We start from the raw sequence: 19667 nt of genomic DNA, 5'->3' as shown, positions 1-19667 counted from the left end.
AACCACAACTGTCCTTCAATCATGATTCAGTGACTGCCACATTACAGATGACAATCTCTAATAGTGCAACAAAATCATCCACCTCATTTTTTATTCTCTGTGCATTGAGATACAACACTTTGACTTCTTCTTTTGCTTCCCTTTTTGATTCTGCATCCCTAATGTAATCTTGTCATCATCTGCCTGCGCTTCCTGATAGTCTGACTGCACATTATCTTTGCATGGTTGAGTTGACTCCCCCCTTATCACAGGGTGTGTCTTAAATACACTATGTACCGGAAACAGAGTTTAGAACTGATTTATTAGTCACAGATCCAGAATATTAAACTCCAGTCTGAATAAAGGTGAACTTTAGCAAGAGAAACTGAGAACTGCAGAACTGGATGTGATGAGCAGCAGCAATATTTTCAGAGTCTGACACCACGTCAGCCTCTGGATTCAGCAGCCGTGAAGGTTAAATATCCTGCATGCAGCTCATCTAAACCTTTTCCACTGTGAACTCAGCCGTGTGTCGTAAGGCTGGATAACTGAGTGAAACTCTTCCCACAATGGTTTCTCCCAGTATGAACTGACTGGCTTGTCTGCAGGTCACAAGACTCAGTGAATCGCTTCCCACAGGAGGAGAAGATGGCGGCACGACGCAGCTTGCAGTAGCCACTCCAGTGAATATGTTATCTGTCAAGTAGCACAATCCTGATTTGCTGGAGACAGACGTGAGAGCACGGAGGAACATCTGGTGAAACTTCTGAAATGCCTGTTTCGTTGCCATTGCTACTGTGTGATCCAGAATCTCCGGAGGGGAAGGCCCCGAATCCTCGGCTTTGCTTGTTGCTCGGTGGCCGGGGCAGGGTCAAAGCGCTCGGCAGAGATGGTGCTCAGTGTCGGAGGCTCGAAGTTTTCAGACGGACTCAGAGTTGGCTGCTTCCAATGCATCGGCAAGTTTGCGGCGCTTCCTTCTGCATGAGATGATGGGGCTAATGGGACTTGAGACTTTTTTTTAACCATGCCCATGGTCTGCTCTTTATCAAATTACGGTATTGCTTTGCACTGTTGTAACCATATGTTATAATTATGTGGTTTTGTCACTTTCTTGGTTTGTCCTGTGTTTCTGTGATATCTTTCTGGAGGAACATTGTATCATTTTTTAATGCATGCATTTCTAAATGACAATGAACGAGGACTGAGCGTCCTCATAATCTAATCCCTTCCCACAGTCTGAGAGGGTGAACAGCATCTCCCCACTGTGAACTGCCTGGTGTGTCTGCAGTTGGGATGACTGAGCAAATCCCTTCCCACAGTCTGAGAGGGTGAACAGCATCTCCCCACTGTGAACTGACTGGTGTGTCTGCAGTTGGGATGACTGAGCAAATCCCTTCCCACAGTCTGAGCAGGTGAACAGCATCTCCCCACTGTGAACTGCCTGGTGTGTCTGCAGGCTGGATAATCGAGTGAATTCTTTCCAACACACAGAACAGGTGAATGGCCTCTCTCCCATGTGAACTCGCTGGTGTCTCTGTAGATTGGATGAGTGAGTGAACCCCTTCCCACAGTCTGAGCAGGTGAACGGCCTCCTCCCAGTGTGAACTGACTGGTGTGTATATAGGTGAGATGACCGAGTGAATCCTTTCCCACAGAATGAGCAGGTGAACGGCCTCTCCCCAGTATGAACTCGCTGATGTACCTTCAGTTGCGATGACTGAGTGAATCCCTTCCCACAGTCTGAGCAAGTGAATGGCCTCACCCCAGTGTGAATTCGCTGGTGTGCTAGTAGGTCAGATGACCGAGTAAATCCTTTCCCACAATCTGAGCAGGTGAACGGCCTCTCCTCAGTGTGAATTCGCTGGTGTACCATCAGTTCAGATGATGAAGCAAATCTCTTCCCACAGTCTGAACAGGTGTACGGCTTCTCCCCAGTATGAACTGATAGGTGTCTCTGTAGATGGGATGACTGAGTGAATCCCTTCCCACATTCTGAACAGCTGAACGGCCTCTCCCCAGTGTGAACTGACTGGTGTATCTGTAGGCTGGATAGCCGAGTGAATCCCCTCCCACACAGAGAACAGGTGAATGGCCTCTCGCCAGTGTGAGCTCGTTGGTGTCTCTGTAGTTTGGATAAATAAGTAAATCCCATCCCACAATCTGAGCAGGTGAATGGCCTCTCCCCAGTGTGAATGGACTGGTGAGCCAGTAGATCAGATGACCGAATAAATCCTTTCCCACAGTCTGAGCAGGTGAATGGTCTCTCCCCAGTATGAATTCGCTGATGTACTTTAAGTTGAGATGACCGAGTGAATCCCTTCCCACAGTCTAAGCAGATGAAAGGCCTCTCTCCAGTGTGAACTGATTGGTGTGCCAGTAGCTCAGATGACCGAGTAAATCGTTTCCCACAATTTGAGCAAGTGAAAGGCCTCTCCCCAGTGTGAACTGCTTGATGTGTCTGTAGATGAGAAGACTGAGCGAATCCCTTCCCACAGTCTGAACAGGTGAACGGCTTCTCCCCAGTGTGAACTGTCTGGTGTGTCTGTAGGCTGGATAACCGAGTGAATCCCTTCCCACACACTGAACAGGTGAATGGCCTCTCCCCAGTGTGAACTTGCTGGTGTCTTTGTAGTTTGGATGAGATAGTGAAGGTCATCCCACATTCTGAACAGGTGAATGGCTTCTCCACAATGTGAATTTGCTGATGTATCTTCAATTGAGAAGACTGAGGAAATCCCTTCCCACAGTCTGAGCAGGTGAATGGCATCTCTGCAGCGTTAACTGATCTGATGTGTTCTGTTGGCTGTATGCCCGAGCTAATCCCTTCCCACACACAGAACAGGTGAACAACCTCTCCTCAGTGTGAACTCAAGTGCGTGTCTGCAAGTGGGATAAATGAGTGAATTCCTTCCCACATTTCTCTATGAATTCATCAAGTCAGATGTCAGGCACAGAAAATCAATGCAGTTGAAGGACTGATCACTCGTGAACAAATGCTGGCGCGTTCTCAGCAGCCCGGTTCCAACAATTTGACTGAGTTACAACAGAAAACTTCATTTCAGACACAAAACAACCTTCTAGCTGAGATGAGATACTTCTTCATCTCCTAGGGTCAACAAGGTGTGCGGGTGCATAGCTGCACGGTAATGGAAATGCTCCCACGTAGATAGCCTTTGTTGCCTTGTAGCTGGATTTTCATTCATATAATGTTAATTAAAGTGCTGCACAGTCTTCAGGCCGTGTAAAAGTTTCTTGATCAGACCAACGGTTGGGTCACACAGCTGTGAAAAAAAAAATAGATGGAGCATTAGTATTATTTCAAGTTCTAGTCATGTCCCACAGTGGTACAAAGAGTTCTGACCCCTCCCCAAGATCAGGTGAGTGATGGTGATTAATTCATCAATGGAAATACCAATGCATATGAAGGAGAGTAGAGTAGTCTTTATCATTGGAGTGTGGCACATTTGTGTGTGAAAGCCCCAGGTCACTTGTTACCCAAGACAAACGTGTTTGTTATTATTATGTACCCACAGAGAATAAGACAAAACATATTCTGGGCATTTCTATCCGAGAACAAGAGCAGATACAGCAAAGGCAATTTTCTCAAGAATTGAAGCTGATGGAAGGATTTTGTTCAATTTTTCCCATTCAGTACTAGAAAGTAGAGTCTTCATCCCAAGATTAACTCAGAAGTTTATCTTTGTTCTGAGTTCCTAATCACTAAAGACAGTTCCAACATGGGCACTAGCCTCACCAGCATCCAGAGCATCTTCAAAAAGGCAGCATCTATTATGAAGGACCCTCATTACGCAGGGCATTCCTTCCTCTCATTGCTACCATCAGGTAGGAGGTACAGGAGCCAGAAAGTATCCACTGACTGATTCAGGAACAGCTTCTTCTCCTCTGCCATCTGATATCTGAAGGGACATTAAACCCATGAACACTACCTCACTACTATTTTTTTTCCATATTTATATACACTACTATAATTCACATTTTTATAATGTTTTGCAATGTACTGCTTCTGAATAACAACAAATTTTGTGACATATGCCAGTGATATTATCTGATTTAGTTAACTGAAGCTGGGCAGGATGTGGAAGTGTTACTCATGGCTGTCTGTAAACCTACTAATCCCCAATGAGATCCCCATCTATCCAACATGATCCCAACAATGTACATGCACCACAGGACATAGAACATGTTGCGCACAACTCAGTGTTGTGTCAAATCAGCTAAAAACTACTTCAAAAACCCCAAAAACTAATTCTTCCTACCTGGACAAAGCCCATATCCCTCCATCTTCCTCATATTCATGTGCCTCTCCAAACAACTCCTCAAAGCCTCCAATGCATTTGCCTCTACCACCATACCATTCCAGGCATTCAACACTCAGTTTAAAAAAAAACTTACTCCTTGCATCCCCTTTCATCTTCTCTCACGTTCAATGCATGCCCTCTGGTATTAGACATTTCTACTGAGGAAAACAGATACTCACTATCTCATCTATCTATCCCCGAATAATGTTACAAACCTCTAACAGATCTCAGCCTCTGCCACTCCAGAGAATACAACACAAACTTGTCAAGCCTCTCATGAGAGCACGTGCCCTCTAAACCAAGCAATATCCTGATGCACCCTCAAAGTCTCAACATCCTAACCAGTTCCAAAAAAATTACTTTTGAATTCAATGCCTCAACAAATAAAAGCAAGCATTCCATAAGCCTTTGTAACCACTGTATCAACCTGCATAGCCACTTTCAAAGAGTTATGAACTTGGACCCCAAGAACTCTACTCAGCAACACTGTTAAGGGTCTTGCAATGTCTCGTATTTATCTGGGTTAAACTCCATCTCCTATTTCTCCAGCCATATCTGCAACTGATCTATAATGTACTGTATTCTTTGCCTGTCTTTGATACTACGCACAACTCCACCAATCTTGGTATCATGCACAAACCAATGACATAGTTAGAAAAGGTGAGGGGGTCTGGAGATATATTAGGGAGCTAGGTAGAAAGCTGAAAAACAAGAGCTCCACAAAAAGTAATCTCTTGATTGGTGCCCATGCCACTTGCCAGTGAGAGCAAGAATGGGACGATTTGGCAGGTGAATGTGTGGCTGTGGAACTGGTGCAGGAATGACCTACACAAAAGGGAAGGGCCCCACTTGAAACCAAGGGGGACCAACATCCTTCTGGGCAGGTTTACTGGAGTTCTTTGAGAGAGTGTGAACTAATTTGACAGGGGGATGGGAACCAGAGTGATAATGCTGAGAATGAGGTTTACAGAGGCAGTATGTAGTGAGATGGCTATGTTGCAATGCAAAAGGCAAAAACAAAAAATTAAAAAGAGTGAATACAGGACTGAATGTGTTGTATTTGAATACATGCAATATACTGAATCAGGTCGATGAACTTGTATGACTTTGTGGGTATCACTGAATTGTGACTGGGAACTTAATGTCCAAGGATACACTTTGTATTGAAAGGACAGGCAGATCTGCAGGTGGGGTGGGGTGGCTCTGTTGATAAAAGATTATATCAAATCATCAGAAAGAGGTGACATTGGGTCAGAAGGTGAATCATTGTGGGTAGAGCTAAGGAACAGCAAGGGTAAAATGACCCTGATCTGAATTATATGCAGAACCCAAACACAAGCAAGGATGTGCTCTATAAATTACAACAGGAGATAGAAAATGCTTGCCGAAAGTGCAAATGTTACACTGAGTCATAGGGGATTTTATGCAGGTGTAATGGCCCTTGCCCCAGCTGACTCCCGTTGCCTCGGGTGAATAGCCGTTGACCCTGCCAAACAGTGCAAATGCTTAGGTGCGGATACAGTGTGAGTCGCCCAATGATCAGCAACACAAATATGAAACAATATACAAAGTGTGAGTAAAGAGTTATACTTTATAGCAAATTTTGGTGATGGGTTAGTAGCAACAACTAAACGAAAAGGCGCCACATAAGTAACTTATCAGTCTTGTGCACATAATAGTTTAATACGTTCGAGCTCACACCTCCAATTCCATCCACAACGTCCTTCCGAGACTCTGGCCACCATCTGAACCCCCCAGGTTCAGTGTCCGCAGCCCTAGAACTGCTGTCCATTCCCCACAAGTCCGTCCTCTCTGCTCGCCTCCCGAAAAAGCCCGCGCTCCTCAACCCAGCACACATATAGAAACATAGAAACATAGAAAATAGGTGCAGGAGTAGGCCATTCGGCCCTTCGAGCCTGCACCGCCATTTATTATGATCATGGCTGATCATCCAACTCAGAACCCCGCCCCAGCCTTCCCTCCATACCCCCTGACCCCCGTAGCCACAAGGGCCATATCTAACTCCCTCTTAAATATAGCCAATGAACTGGCCTCAACAGTTTCCTGTGGCAGAGAATTCCACAGATTCACCACTCTCTGTGTGAAGAAGTTTTTCCTAATCTCGGTCCTAAAAGGCTTCCCCTCTATCCTCAAACTGTGACCCCTCGTTCTGCAAGATAACCGAATATGACTTCCATTGGCTAACAAATGAATACAATTTCCATTATCACATTGTATGACCCAAACATTGCTGTTACAGAAAACCCCTTGCTCAGCAGTTAACAGTACGAGAAGCCATTTTAATATAACACTTCAGAGAAGCCATTTTGGTAATAAGCAATTTACAGTTAACAGTCCATCTAGTATTACTGAGAGCCCTACACAGGTATATTGAAAAAAATCAGGCTGGTGCTGAATCCCATGAGGGTGAATTTATAGAATGTCTACAAGATGGCTTTTTAGAGCAGCCCATGGTTGAGCCCACTAGGGGATTAGCTGTTCTGGCTTGGATATTGTGCAATAAACTGGAGTTGATAGGGAGCTTAAGGTAAAGGAAATATTAGGGTAAGTGATCAAAATATCATAGAATTCATACTGCAATTTGAAAAATCAGATGTATCAGTATTACAGTGAAGGAAAGGGAATTACAAAGGCACGAGTGAGAAGCTAGTCAAAATTGATTGGAAATGAACACAGGCAGGGATGACAGCAGAGCAGCATAAGCAGGAGTTTCTGGAAGCAATTTGGAAGATGTAAGATATATACATCCTAAAGAAGTAGTACTCTCAAGGCAAGATGATAAAGCCATGGCTAACATGAGAAATCAAAGCCAGCATAAGCACCAATGAGTAGAGTGAAAAATAGTGGGAAGTTAGAGGATTTTGAAGCCTTTAAAAACCAACAGAAAGGTTCAACAAAGTCATTAAGGAGGAAAAGATGGAATATGAAAGCAAATTAGCCAATAATATTAAAGAGGATACCAAAACTTTCTTCAGATACATAAAGTGTACAAGAGGCAAAAGTGGATATCAGACTGCAGGGAAATGGTAGTAATGGGACAAGGAAATGGCATATGAACTTAAAAAGCATTTTGCATCAGTCTTCACAGTGGAACAGTATGCTCGAAATTTGAGAGTGTTAGGGAGCAAAAGTGTGTGGAGTTGCCATTACTCAGGAGAAGGTTCTTGGGAAATTGAAAGGTCTGAAGGTAGAAGGTCACCTGGATCAGGTAATCTACACCCCAGGATTCTGAAAGAAGTGGCTGAAGAGATTGTAAAGTCATTAGTAATGATTTTTCAAGAATCAATTGATGCTGGCATGGTTCCAGAGGAATAGAAAATTGCAAATGTCACCCACTCTTCAAAAAGGGAGAGAAGCAAAAGAAAGAATAGACCAGCTACTCTGATCTCAGTGGTTGCGAAGATGTTGAAGCTGATTGTTAAGGATGCGGTTTTAGGGTTCTTGGAGGCACATGATAAAATAGGCCACAGTCAGCATGGTTTTCCTTCAAGAAAAATCTCGACTGACAAATCTGTTGGAATTCAAGCAGTTTAGACAAGGAGAATTGGTGGATGTTGTATACTTGGATTTTAAGAGGCCTTTGACAAGATGCCACACAAGGCTGCTTAACAAATTAACAGCTCATAGTATTATAGGAAAGATACTAGCATTGATAAAGCAGTGGCTGATAGACAGGACGCAAAGAGTGGAATTAAAGAGAGCCCTTATTGGTTGACTGCAGTGATTAGTGGTGTTCCACAAGGATCTGTGTTGGGACCACTACTTTTTATGTTCTGGCCCTGGGGATTGAAGGCAGATAAATCCCCAGGGCCAGATGGTCTGCATCCTAGAGTGCTTAAAGAAGTAGCCCAAGAAATAGTGGATGCAGTAGTGATAATTTTTCAAAACTCGTTAGATTCTGGACTAGTTCCTGAGGATTGGAGGGTGGCTAATGTAACCCCACTTTTTAAAAAAGGAGGGAGAGAGAAACCGGGGAATTATAGACCGGTTAGCCTAACGTTGGTGGTGGGGAAACTGCTGGAGTCAGTTATCAAGGATGTGCTAACAGCACATTTGGAAAGCGGTGAAATGATCGGACAAAGTCAGCATGGATTTGTGAAAGGAAAATCATGTCTGACGAATCTCATAGAATTTTTTGAGGATGTAACTAGTAGAGTGGATAGGGGAGAACCAGTGGATGTGGTATATTTGGATTTTCAAAAGGCTTTTGACAAGGTCCCACACAGGAGATTAGTGTGCAAACTTAAAGCACACGGTATTGGGGGTAAGGTATTGGTGTGGGTGGAGAATTGGTTAGCAGACAGGAAGCAAAGAGTGGGAATAAACGGGACCTTTTCAGAATGGCAGGCGGTGACTAGTGGGGTACCGCAAAGCTCAGCGCTGGGACCCCAGTTGTTTACAATATATATTAATGACCTGGATGAGGGAATTAAATGCAGCATCTCCAAGTTTGCGGATGACACGAAGCTGGGTGGCAGTGTTAGCAGTGAGGAGGATGCTAAGAGGATGCAGGGTGACTTGGATAGGTTGGGTGAGTGGGCAAATTCATGGCAGATGCAATTTAATGTGGATAAATGTGAAGTTATCCACTTTGGTGGCAAAAATAGGATAACAGATTATTATCTGAATGGTGGCCGATTAGGAAAAGGGGAGGTGCAACGAGACCTGGGTGTCATTATACACCAGTCATTGAAAGTGGGCATGCAGGTACAGCAGGCGGTGAAAAAGGCGAATGGTATGCTGGCATTTATAGCGAGAGGATTCGAGTACAGGAGCAGGGACGTACTACTGCAGTTGTACAAGGCCTTGGTGAGACCACACCTGGAGTATTGTGTGCAGTTTTGGTCCCCTAATCTGAGGAAAGACATCTTTGCCATAGAGGGAGTACAAAGAAGGTTCACCAGATTGATTCCTGGGATGGCAGGACTTTCATATGAAGAAAGACTGGATGAACTGGGCTTGTACTCGTTGGAATTTAGAAGATTGAGGGGGGATCTAATTGAAATGTATAAGATCCTAAAGGGATTGGACAGGCTAGATGCAGGAAGATTGTTCCTGATGTTGGGGAAGTCCAGAACGAGGGGCCACCGTTTGAGGATAGAGGGGAAGCCTTTTAGGACCGAGATTAGGAAAAACTTCTTCACACAGAGAGTGGTGAATCTGTGGAATTCTCTGCCACAGGAAACTGTTGAGGCCAGTTCATTGGCTATATTTAAGAGGGAGTTAGATATGGCCCTTGTGGCTACGGGGGTCAGGGGGTATGGAGGGAAGGCTGGGGCGGGGTTCTGAGTTGGATGATCAGCCATGATCATAATAAATGGCGGTGCAGGCTCGAAGGGCCGAATGGCCTACTCCTGCACCTATTTTCTATGTTTCTATATCAATGACTTGGATGACGGAACTGAGAGCTTTGTGGACAGGTTCATGTCTATACGAAGATAGGTGGAGGGGCAGGCAATTTTGAGGAAGTACAGAGGCTACAGAAGGACTTAGACTGACTTGGAGAATGGGCAAAGACGTGGCAGATGGAATCCAGCATTGGGAAGTGTATGGTCATGCATTTTGGAGAAGAAATAAAAGAAGACTATTTAGTAAATGGAAAGAAAATTCAAAAATCTGAGGTACAAAGGCACTTGGGAGTCATTAAGGTTAATTTGCAGGCTGAGTCAGCGGTGAGGAAGGCAAATGCGATGTCAGCATTCATCTCAAGGACCAGAATAAAAAAGATGTAATATTGAGGTTTTATAAAGCTCTGCTGAGGCCTCACTTGGAGTATTGTGAGCAGTTTTCGCCCTTTATCAAGGAAAGGAATTGGAGAAGGTTCAAAGAAGATTCACAAAAATGATTCTGGGATTGAACAGCTTGTCATACAAAGAGCATTTGAAGGCTCTGGGCCTATATTCACTAGAATTTAGAAGAATGAGGAGTGACCTAATTGAAACTTTCGAGTGATAAAAGACCTAAATAGAATGGATGTGGACAGGATGTTTCCAATGGTGGGAGAGTCTAAGACCAGAGGACACAGTCTCAGAATAGTGCTGTGTCCTTTTAGAACAGAGACCAATAATTTCTTTAGCCAGAGTGGACTGAATCTGTGGAATTCATTGCCACATGTTGCAATAGAGGCCAAGTCATTGGGTATAATTAAGGCAGAGGTTGATAGGTTATTGAATAAGACCATAAGACCAAGGAGCAGAACTCAGCCAATCGGCCCATCGAGTCTGCTCCGCCATTTTATCATGAGCTGATCCATTCTCCCATTTGGTCCCACTCCCCCACCTTCTCACCATAACCTTTGATGCCCTGGCTACTCAGATACCTACCAATCTCTGCCTTAAATACACCCAATGACTTGGCCTCCACTGCTGCCCATGGCAATAAATTCCATAGATTCACCACCCTCTGACTAAAAAAATTTCTTCGCATTTCTATTCTGAATGGGTGCCCTTCAATCCTTAAGTCATGCCCTCTCATACTAGACTCCCCCATCATGGGAAACAACTTTGCCACATCCACTCTGTCCATGCCTTTCAACATTCGAATACAGTCCAAGAGCGGAAAAACGTTCCTCATATGTTAACCCTCTCATTCCCAAGATCATTCTAGTGAATCTTCTCTGTACCCTCTCCAACGTCAGCACATCCTTTCTTAAATAAGGAGACCAAAACTGCCCACAGTTCTCCAAGTGAGGTCTCACCAGCACCTTATAGAGCCTCAACATCACATCCCTGCTCCTATGCTCTATTCCTCTAGAAATGAATGCCAACACTGCATTCGCCTTCTTCACTACCGACTCAACCTGGAGGTTAACCTTAAGGGTATCCTGTACGAGGACTCCTAAGTCCCGTTGCATCTCAGAACTTTGAATTCTTTCCCCATTTAAATAATAGTCTGCCCGTTTATTTTTTCTGCCAAAGTGCATAACCATACACTTTCCAACTTTGTATTTCATTTGCCACTTCTTTGCCCATTCTTCCAATCTTTCCAAGTCTCTCTGCAGACTCTGTTTTCTCAGCACTACTGGCCCCTCCATCTATCTTCGTATCATCAGCAAACTTAGCCACAAAGCCATCTATTCCATAATCCAAATCGTTGATGTACAATGTAAAAAGCGGCCCCAATACGGACCCTTGTGGAACACCACTGGTAACCGGCAGCCAACCAGAATAGGATCCCTTTATTCCCACTCTCTGTTTCCTGCCAATCAGCTAACGCTCTATCCACGTATGTAACTTTCCTGTAATTCCATGGGCTCTTAAGTAGCCTCATGTGTGGCAGCTTGTCAAAGGCCTTCTGAAAATCCAAATATACAACATCCACTACATCTCCCTTGTCTAGCCTACTGGTAATTTCCTCAAAAAATTGTAATAGGTTTGTCAAGCAGGATTTTCCTTTAAGGAAACCATGCTGAGTTTGCCTATCTTGTCATATGCCTCCAGGTACTCTGTAACCTCTTCCTTGACAATTGACTCCAACAACTTCCCAACCACCGATGTCAAGCTAACAGGTCTATAATTTCCTTTTTGTTTCCTTGCCCCCTTCTCAAATAGCGGAGTGACATTTGCAATCTTCCAGTCCTCCAGAACCATGCCAGAATCTATCGACTTTTGAAAGATCATCACTAATGCCTCCGCAATCTCCACAGCTACTTCCTTCAGAACACAAGGGTGCATTCCATCTGGTCCGGGAGATTTATCTACCTTTAGACTATTCAGCTTCCTGAGTACTTTCTCTGTTGTAATTGTGACTGCGCACACTTCTCTTCCCTGCCACCCTTGAGTGTCCGGAATACTGCTAATACCTCAGTGAAGACTGATGCAAAATACTCGTTCAATTCCTCCATCATCTCATCTCCTATTACAATTTCTCCAGCATTATTTTCTATCAGTCCTATATCTACTCTCACCTGTCTTTTACTCGTTATATACCTGAAAAAGCTTTTAGTATCCTGTTTGATATTATTTGCAAGCTTCCTTTCATAGTTCATCTTTTCCCTCTTAATGATCTTCTTAGTTTCCTTTTGTAAGCTTTTAAAAACTTCTCAATCCTCTGTCTTCCCACTAATTTTTGCTTCCTTGTATGCCCTCTCCTTTGCTTTAACTTTGGCTTTGACTTCTCTTGTCAACCACGGTTGCATCCTTTTTCCATTCGAAAATTTCTTTTTTGGAATATACCTGTCTTGCACCTTCCTCACTTCTCGCATAAACTCCAGCCACTGCTGCTCTGCCGTCTTTCCCGCTAGTGTCCCTTTCCAGTCAACTTTGGCCAGTTCCTCTCTCATGCCACTGTAATTTCCTTTACTCCACTGAAATACCGACACATCAGATTTCGGCTTCTCTTTTTCAAATTTCACAGTGAACTCAATCATGTTATGATCACTGTCTCCTAAGGGTTTCTTCACCTCAATCTCTCTAATCACCTCCAGTTCATTACACAATACCCAATCCAGTACAGCCGATCCCCTAGTGGGCTCAACAAGCTGTTCTAAAAAGCCATCTCGCAGACATTCTATAAATTCTCTCTCGAGATCCAGTGCCGACCTGATTTTTCCAATCCACTCGCATGTTAAAATCCCCCACAATTATCATAACACTGCCCTTCTGACAAGCCTTTTCTATTTCCTGTTGTAATTTGTAGCCCACATCACTGCAGCTGTTTGCAGGCCTATAAATTATTGCCATCAGGGTCCTTTTACCCCTGCGATTTCTTAGCTCAACCCATAAAGATTCTGCACCTTCCGATCTTATATCACCTCTTTGTAATGATTTAATATCATTTCTTACCCATAAAGCCACGCCTCCCCCTCTGCCTACCTTCCTATCCTTCCGATACACCGTGTATCCTTGGATGTTCAGCTCCCACAGACATGCATCCTTTAGCCAGGTCTCAGTGATGGCCACAATATCATACCTGCCAATCTGTAGCTGTACGACAAGATCATCCACCTTATTCCTTATGCCGTGTGCATTTAGGTATAACACCTTAAGAACCATATTTGGTACTTCTCACTTTGATTTCACTGCAACTCATCCCAATGGCTACAAATTTGCCCCATCACCTGCCTGTCTTTCCTGACATCTTTACTGCTCAGTATCTTAGATTTATTTCTGTTTTGCCCTTCCTCCGCTCTATCATTCTGGTTTCCATCCCCCTGCCAAATTAGTTTAAACCCTCCCTAACAGCTCTATTAAACTTTCCCGCCAGGATATTGGTCCCCTTCAGGTTCAGGTGTATCCCATCCATTTTGAACAAGTTAGAAGAGATCCCAATTATCCAAGAATCTGAACTCCTGCCCCCTGCACCAGTCTCTCAGCCATGCATTCATCTGCCTGATCCTACTATTCTTTCCCTTGCTAGCACGTGGCACAGGTAGCAATCCCAAGATTACTACCCTGGAGGTCCTGCTTCTCAGCTTCCTTCCTAACTCCCAGTAATCTCTCTTCAGGACCTCCTCCCTTGTCCTATCTATGTCATTGGTACCAACATGTACGAAGACAACTGGCTGAATAGTTAGGACATGAAGGGATACGGGGAGAAGGCAGGAGACTGGGGCTGAGAAGGAAAATGGATCAGCCATGATGTAGTGGGAGAACACACTTGATGGGCCAAATGGCCTAATTCTGCTCCTAAGTCTTATGGTCTAAACTTACTAACTCACACATCTACATTTTCATCCAGGTCATTTATACAGTATACATCACAACCAACAGAGTATAGATCCCTGCAGAACACAACTGATTACAGACCTCCAACTCGAATGCCCCTCCACCCACTACCCTCTGTCTTATGCACAAGCCAGTCCTGAATCCAAACAGCCAATTCACCGTGGACCCTATGCACCCTAATCTTCTGGATTAGCACCCCATGGAGGACTTTGTCAAATGCCTTATTAAAATCCATATAGGCAATATCCACTGCTCTCCCTTCTTCAATCTCACTCATCACCTTGTCAAAAAAGTCACTTAGTAAGACACAACTTATCCTCCAAGTAAGCCATTGGGTTCCAAATGTTCATAAATCCTATCCCTAAGAATTTTCTTCAGCAATTTCCCTACAATTAATGCAAGACCCACTGATCTATAGTTCCCAGGATTTTCCCTTAATCTCTTCTTAAATAAGGTACAGCATTAGCCACTCGCCAGTCCTCTGGGACTTCTCCTGTGCCCAGAGAGGACATAAAGATACTGGTCAAGGCCCCAGCCATCTAATCTCTCGTCTCCCTCTGTAACCTGGTTCCTCTTGCCCTCACCTACGATCCCACCAGCCTCTGCATCCAGCACACAATTCTCCGAAACTTCCGCCACCTCCAACAGGATCCCACCACCAAGCACATCTTTCCCTCCCTGCCACTTTCTGGAGGGATTGCTCCCTATGCAACTCCTTGTCCACACAACCCTCCTCAATGAACTCCCACCTGGCACTTATCCTTGCAAGCAGAACAGATGCTATACCTGCCCCTACATCTCCTCCCTCACCATCATCCAGGGCCTTAAATAGTCCTTCCAGGTGAGGCAACACTTCTTCTGAGAGTCTTTTGGGGTCACATACTATATCTGGTGTTCCCAGCGTGGCCTCCTGTATATTGGTGAGACCTGAGTAGATTGGGAGACTGCTTCGCTGAGCATCTATGCTCCATCCGCTAGAACAAGCAGGATCTCCCACTGGGCACCTATTTTAGTTCCACTTCCCATTCCGACATGTCCATACTTGGCCTCCTCCACTGTCGTGATGAGGCCACACTTAGGATGGAGTAGGGCAAATTACGAGGCCATTAGGCAGGAACTAAGGGTTAATTGGGAACATCCATTTGGGCAGTCTCCAATCTGATGTCATGAGCACTGATTTCTCAATCTCCTGGTAATGCCCCCACCCCTCCTCCATTTCCCATTCCTTTTTCCCTCTCTCACCTCATCTCCTCCCCCTTTTTCTTTCTTCCATGGCCTTCTGTCTCTTTCACCAATCAACTGCCAAGCTCTTTACTTCATCCCTCCCCCTCCAGGTTTCACCTATCACCTGGTGTTTTTCTCCCCCCTCCCCCCCCCACCTTTTAAATCTTCCCCAGTCCTGCCAGAAACGTTGACTGTACTTGGTTCTGGTTTTGGCCAGAAACATCGACTATTGTGTAGATGCTATCTGGCCTGCTGAGTTCCCCCAGCATTGTGTGCATGTTGCTCGGATTTCCAGCATCCGCAGGTTTTCTCTTGTTTGCCACCTTAATACTCATCAGGAGACCCAACACTTCCTCCTCCTTGACTGCATAAACACTAATATACTTATGCATTCAGCACTAATCTCCTGGTCCTCCATGTCATTTTCCTTGGTAAGTAATAGAGTACAATACTCATATTCCAAACAAATGTTCCCCTCTTTACCCTTGAGTGGTGCCACCCACTTTCTAGCTATCCTCTTGCTCTATATACATATGGAACGCCTTGGGATTCACAATCCTACTTGCCAAGGACTTTTCATGGCCCTTGCTAATTTCTTTCTTTAGTTCTTTCCTGGCTTATTTATTTGTTAATTCAGAAAGAGCTTCTTCCCATCTGCCATCCAATTCCTAAATGGACATTGAACCCTCAAACACTACATCACTTTTTAAAATATATACAGTATTTGTTTTTTGTACGTTTTAAAATCTATTCAATATACGTATACTGTAATTGACTTATTTTTTTTCTCTCTTCTATGTTATGCATTGCATTGAACTGCTGCTACTAAGTTAACAAATTTCACATCATATGCTGGTGATAATAAACCTGATTCTGATTGATCCATTTAATTCCAACTTCCAAACTTTACATACTTTTCTTTTGTCTTCTTAATTAAATTAATCACCTCTCTGGACATTCAAGGTTCTCTTATCTTTCTGTCTCCACCCTTCCTTCTAACCGGAACATACCTTTCCTGTACTCTGTGCAATTGATCTTTAAATACCTTCCACATGTCTGATGTGGACTTGCCAGGGAAAAGGTATTCCCAATTAACTCTTAGTTCCTGCCTAATACCCTCGTAATTTGCCCTACTCTTATTTAAGACTCTCCCACATGGACTGTCCAATGCTCACCTAGAGCTATCCTGAAAGTTAGGGAGTTGTGGTCACTGTTTCTTAACTGTTCACCACCTGAAGGATCAGTCACCTGTGCAGGTCCAGTACTGCTCCTCTGCTCATTTGACCATCCACGTATTGATTTAAGAAACCTTCCTGGATACGCCTGACAAATTCTGCCCTATCTAAACTCCTTGCACTGAAAAGGTCCCAGCTTATATTAAGGGTGATTGAAATACCCCATGACAACAACCCATTTTACCTTTTTTCTAAAAAAAACGTCATTAATCGGTTTAATATCTGTTTCTCAATGGCCTGGTGGCTATCAGGTCTGTCTTTGCACCCTTCCAATTTTTCAAATTCTATTCAAATGGACTGTCTGAACCCTCTATTATGTCTCACCTGAGTGAAGCTTTGATATTGTCCCTAATTAGTAGTGCAACTCCCTCCACCACCCCCCTTACCTCTTTCTCTATCTTTTCTAAAAGTTCAAAACCCTGGTACATTAATCACCCATTCCTCTGCCCCTCTCTCAGCCAAGTCCCTGTAACCCTGTAATAGTCACAACATTGTAGTTCCATGTACTGATCCATGCTGTTAAGTTTAGCACTCTTACCCATAATACTCCTAGCATTAAAATACACATACTTTAAACTATCTGTCCCATCATACCTGTTATTTTAAAGGTACATTTATTATCAAAGTATGCAGTATACAACTCTGAGATTTGATTTCTCCAGCCATGAAACAAAGAAAGGAAAATATCAATCCTCCCCAAAAGAAAAACAAATCACACAAACAACCCCCACGTGAAAATTCTGTCTATCAATACTTTCTCTGATATCTATCTTCCTGTCCGATCAATTCTTCACTTACTGACCTGGTGGTCATGTTCCCAGCCCCCTGCCAAACTAGTTTAAATCTTCCTGAGTAGCATTAGCAAACCCCCAGCTAGGATATTGGTTCCCCTCCAGTTCCAGTGCAACCCATCCCTCTTGTACAGGTCATCCCTTCCCCAGAAAAGGTTAGTGATCCAAGAGCTTGCACCACAACCTCGGGCTGTTTACCCTCCTCCTTGAGTATTCTTCAGCAACTACACTACATCCTGGAGTCTAGCACCCAGGAGGCAACACACCATTCTGATGTCTCATTTGCAGCCACAAAATCTCCTGTCCAGCCCCTAGCTATCAAGTCCCCTATCACTACTGCACTACCCTTCCCTACTGAGCCTGAGGAGGCTACAGTGCCAACATAGTCTGGCTGCTGTTGTTGTGGCCCTGATGAGTCATTATCCCCTACCAGCACTATCGAAAGAGGTATACTTGTTAATGAGGGGACTGGTCACAGGGAACCACTGCATTGACTGCTTAATCCACTTCTGGTGGAGCACTGCATCCTAACTACACTGTACTTCAAAAAAAAAACAAAACTTTAGTCAACAGGAGAAAAACCTTACCTCTTACTTGCACTTCTACCTGTTGTGCCAAAGCCTTCCCACTCTAACAATGGCACACTCTGACAATGACCGCTCAGACTGACCCTACCTTCCTTTTATTTGCTGCTGCGTTTAGGCCTCTGTACCGACACTTACCACTTACCTTCGTTCATCAGTCGCAAACTCCTCAAGGCCCGGGTAAAGATCGTGGGGCTGAGAGAGAGAGAGAAAAAAAAGACTAGCACTATCCCGGGGACAGTGTCACAAATGCCCCTACATCGAGGTGCAGACGCCGATAGAAATGAAACACCGACCCAAAGACCCGCTCTTCCGGAACCCCCTTTGTCCATTGAGCGCATGCGCGATTTCCGGAACTGACCGCACCCTTTACGCATGCGCACTCCATCGCCGGGTAGTGGTTGCCGATCTCTGAAATACAGAGGCTTAAGGTGCTTTTGAAAATGCTCTTGTAAGCGTCAGTTCCACGCCACATGCTTCAAACACAGTTAATGTTTTTATGTAGAAAACTCAGCGTTACTTTAACGCAGCAAGCTACCATAAACAGTATACTCAATATCAACTATTCTTCCAGCACCGACAGAATCTCTCCAGTTTTATATCTGCGTTTTAAATGCATTGGACTTCTGATTCTGTGTGTCAAATGTCAGAAGTCCAGTGCACTTAAAACGCAGATATAAAACGGGAGATTCTGCAGGTGCTGGAAGTATAGTACAATACACACAAAGTGGAACTCAGCCCGTCAGGCAACATCTAAGCAGGGGAATAAACAGTCTCGGCATGTTGAAGGGTCTTCTGCTCAAAATATCAACAGACGTCCCCTACTTTGAGAAAAAGACTGTGACCATTTACCTTATTTATCCAGCTAATGATTTTATATGCTCCGACACATTCTCCCTCTTACATTCCAGGGAGAACTGCTGCAGCCTATCCAGCTTTCCTTTATAACTCGAGTTCTCCAACTCTGCTAACATAATTGGGAATCTTTTCTGCACCCTTTCCAGCAAAAGTTCATCCTTCCTGTAGCTCAGAGACCAGAATTGTGCACCGAGTGGTCACACCAATGACCTGTACCGTTGAATCGATACATCCCAAATCTCATATTGAATGACTGACTGAAGAAGCCAAGAGTTACATTTGCCTTTGTCACTATCATATAACCATATAACAATTACAGCACAGAAACAGGCTATCTCTGCCCTTCTAGTCCGTGCTGAACTCTTACTCTCACCTAGCCCTACCGACCTGCACTCAGAACATAACCCTCCATTCCTTTCCTGTCTGTATATCTATCCAATTTAACTTTAAACAACAACATACAACCTGCCTCAACCACTTCTCTTCCTTCTTTCCTTTTCTTTCAAATCTTTTTATTGTTATACAGGGAAAATAACATGAGTACATAGAAGTAACAACACTGCAAATGCCTCAAAAAAACATTATCTTAAAAATTGAAAAAAAATTCTGTGATAACAAAAAAAAACCTACTAAGCAGAAAAGTGAGAGAAAAAGAAAGGACCCATTAGGTGTACAACCCCAGAATCATGCATCATACAAAAAGCTTCTAAAAATAAACATCAAACCACTGGCAAGAAAAGAAAATATACTAAAAAATTTACAATTAGATCGTGGAAAAATTATATCAATTAACTCAAATGATAATAACGAACAAATGAGCCCCATCTTTTCTCAAAGTCAAATAAAGGTTCAAAGGTTCGACTTCTAATTTTCTCCAAACTAAGACATAGCATCACTTGAGAGAACCATTGTGACAAAGTGGGAGCTGATGTATCCTTCCACTTCAACAAAATGGCCCTCCTAGCTATCAATGTAACAAGTGCAATAACAT

General features: G+C 43.8%; 1 protein-coding gene across 2 annotated transcripts; it reads right to left on the bottom strand.

Moving 5' to 3' along the window:
• Nucleotides 1-267: 267 nt before the first annotated feature.
• Nucleotides 268-18126, bottom strand: LOC134350211 (gastrula zinc finger protein XlCGF26.1-like). Of its 2 annotated transcripts, none has more exons than XM_063055199.1 (2): nt 17957-18126; nt 268-3260 (listed from the first exon to the last, which is right to left on the bottom strand). In XM_063055199.1, the coding sequence occupies exon 2, from the start codon at nt 2744-2746 to the stop codon at nt 1160-1162; it is 1587 nt and encodes a 528-aa protein (XP_062911269.1). In that variant the 5' UTR covers nt 2747-3260; nt 17957-18126; the 3' UTR covers nt 268-1159. The 2 variants fall into 2 exon arrangements, with proteins under 2 accessions (XP_062911269.1, XP_062911268.1); XM_063055198.1 differs by having other exon boundaries at nt 17964-18126.
• Nucleotides 18127-19667: the final 1541 nt, after the last annotated feature.

The sequence above is a fragment of the Mobula hypostoma genome, chromosome 8, assembly GCF_963921235.1.
Source record: "Mobula hypostoma chromosome 8, sMobHyp1.1, whole genome shotgun sequence".
Taxonomy (NCBI): Eukaryota; Metazoa; Chordata; class Chondrichthyes; order Myliobatiformes; family Myliobatidae; genus Mobula; species Mobula hypostoma.
Note: the sequence above shows the minus strand (reverse complement) of the source record. Positions and strands in the feature narration are given on the sequence as shown.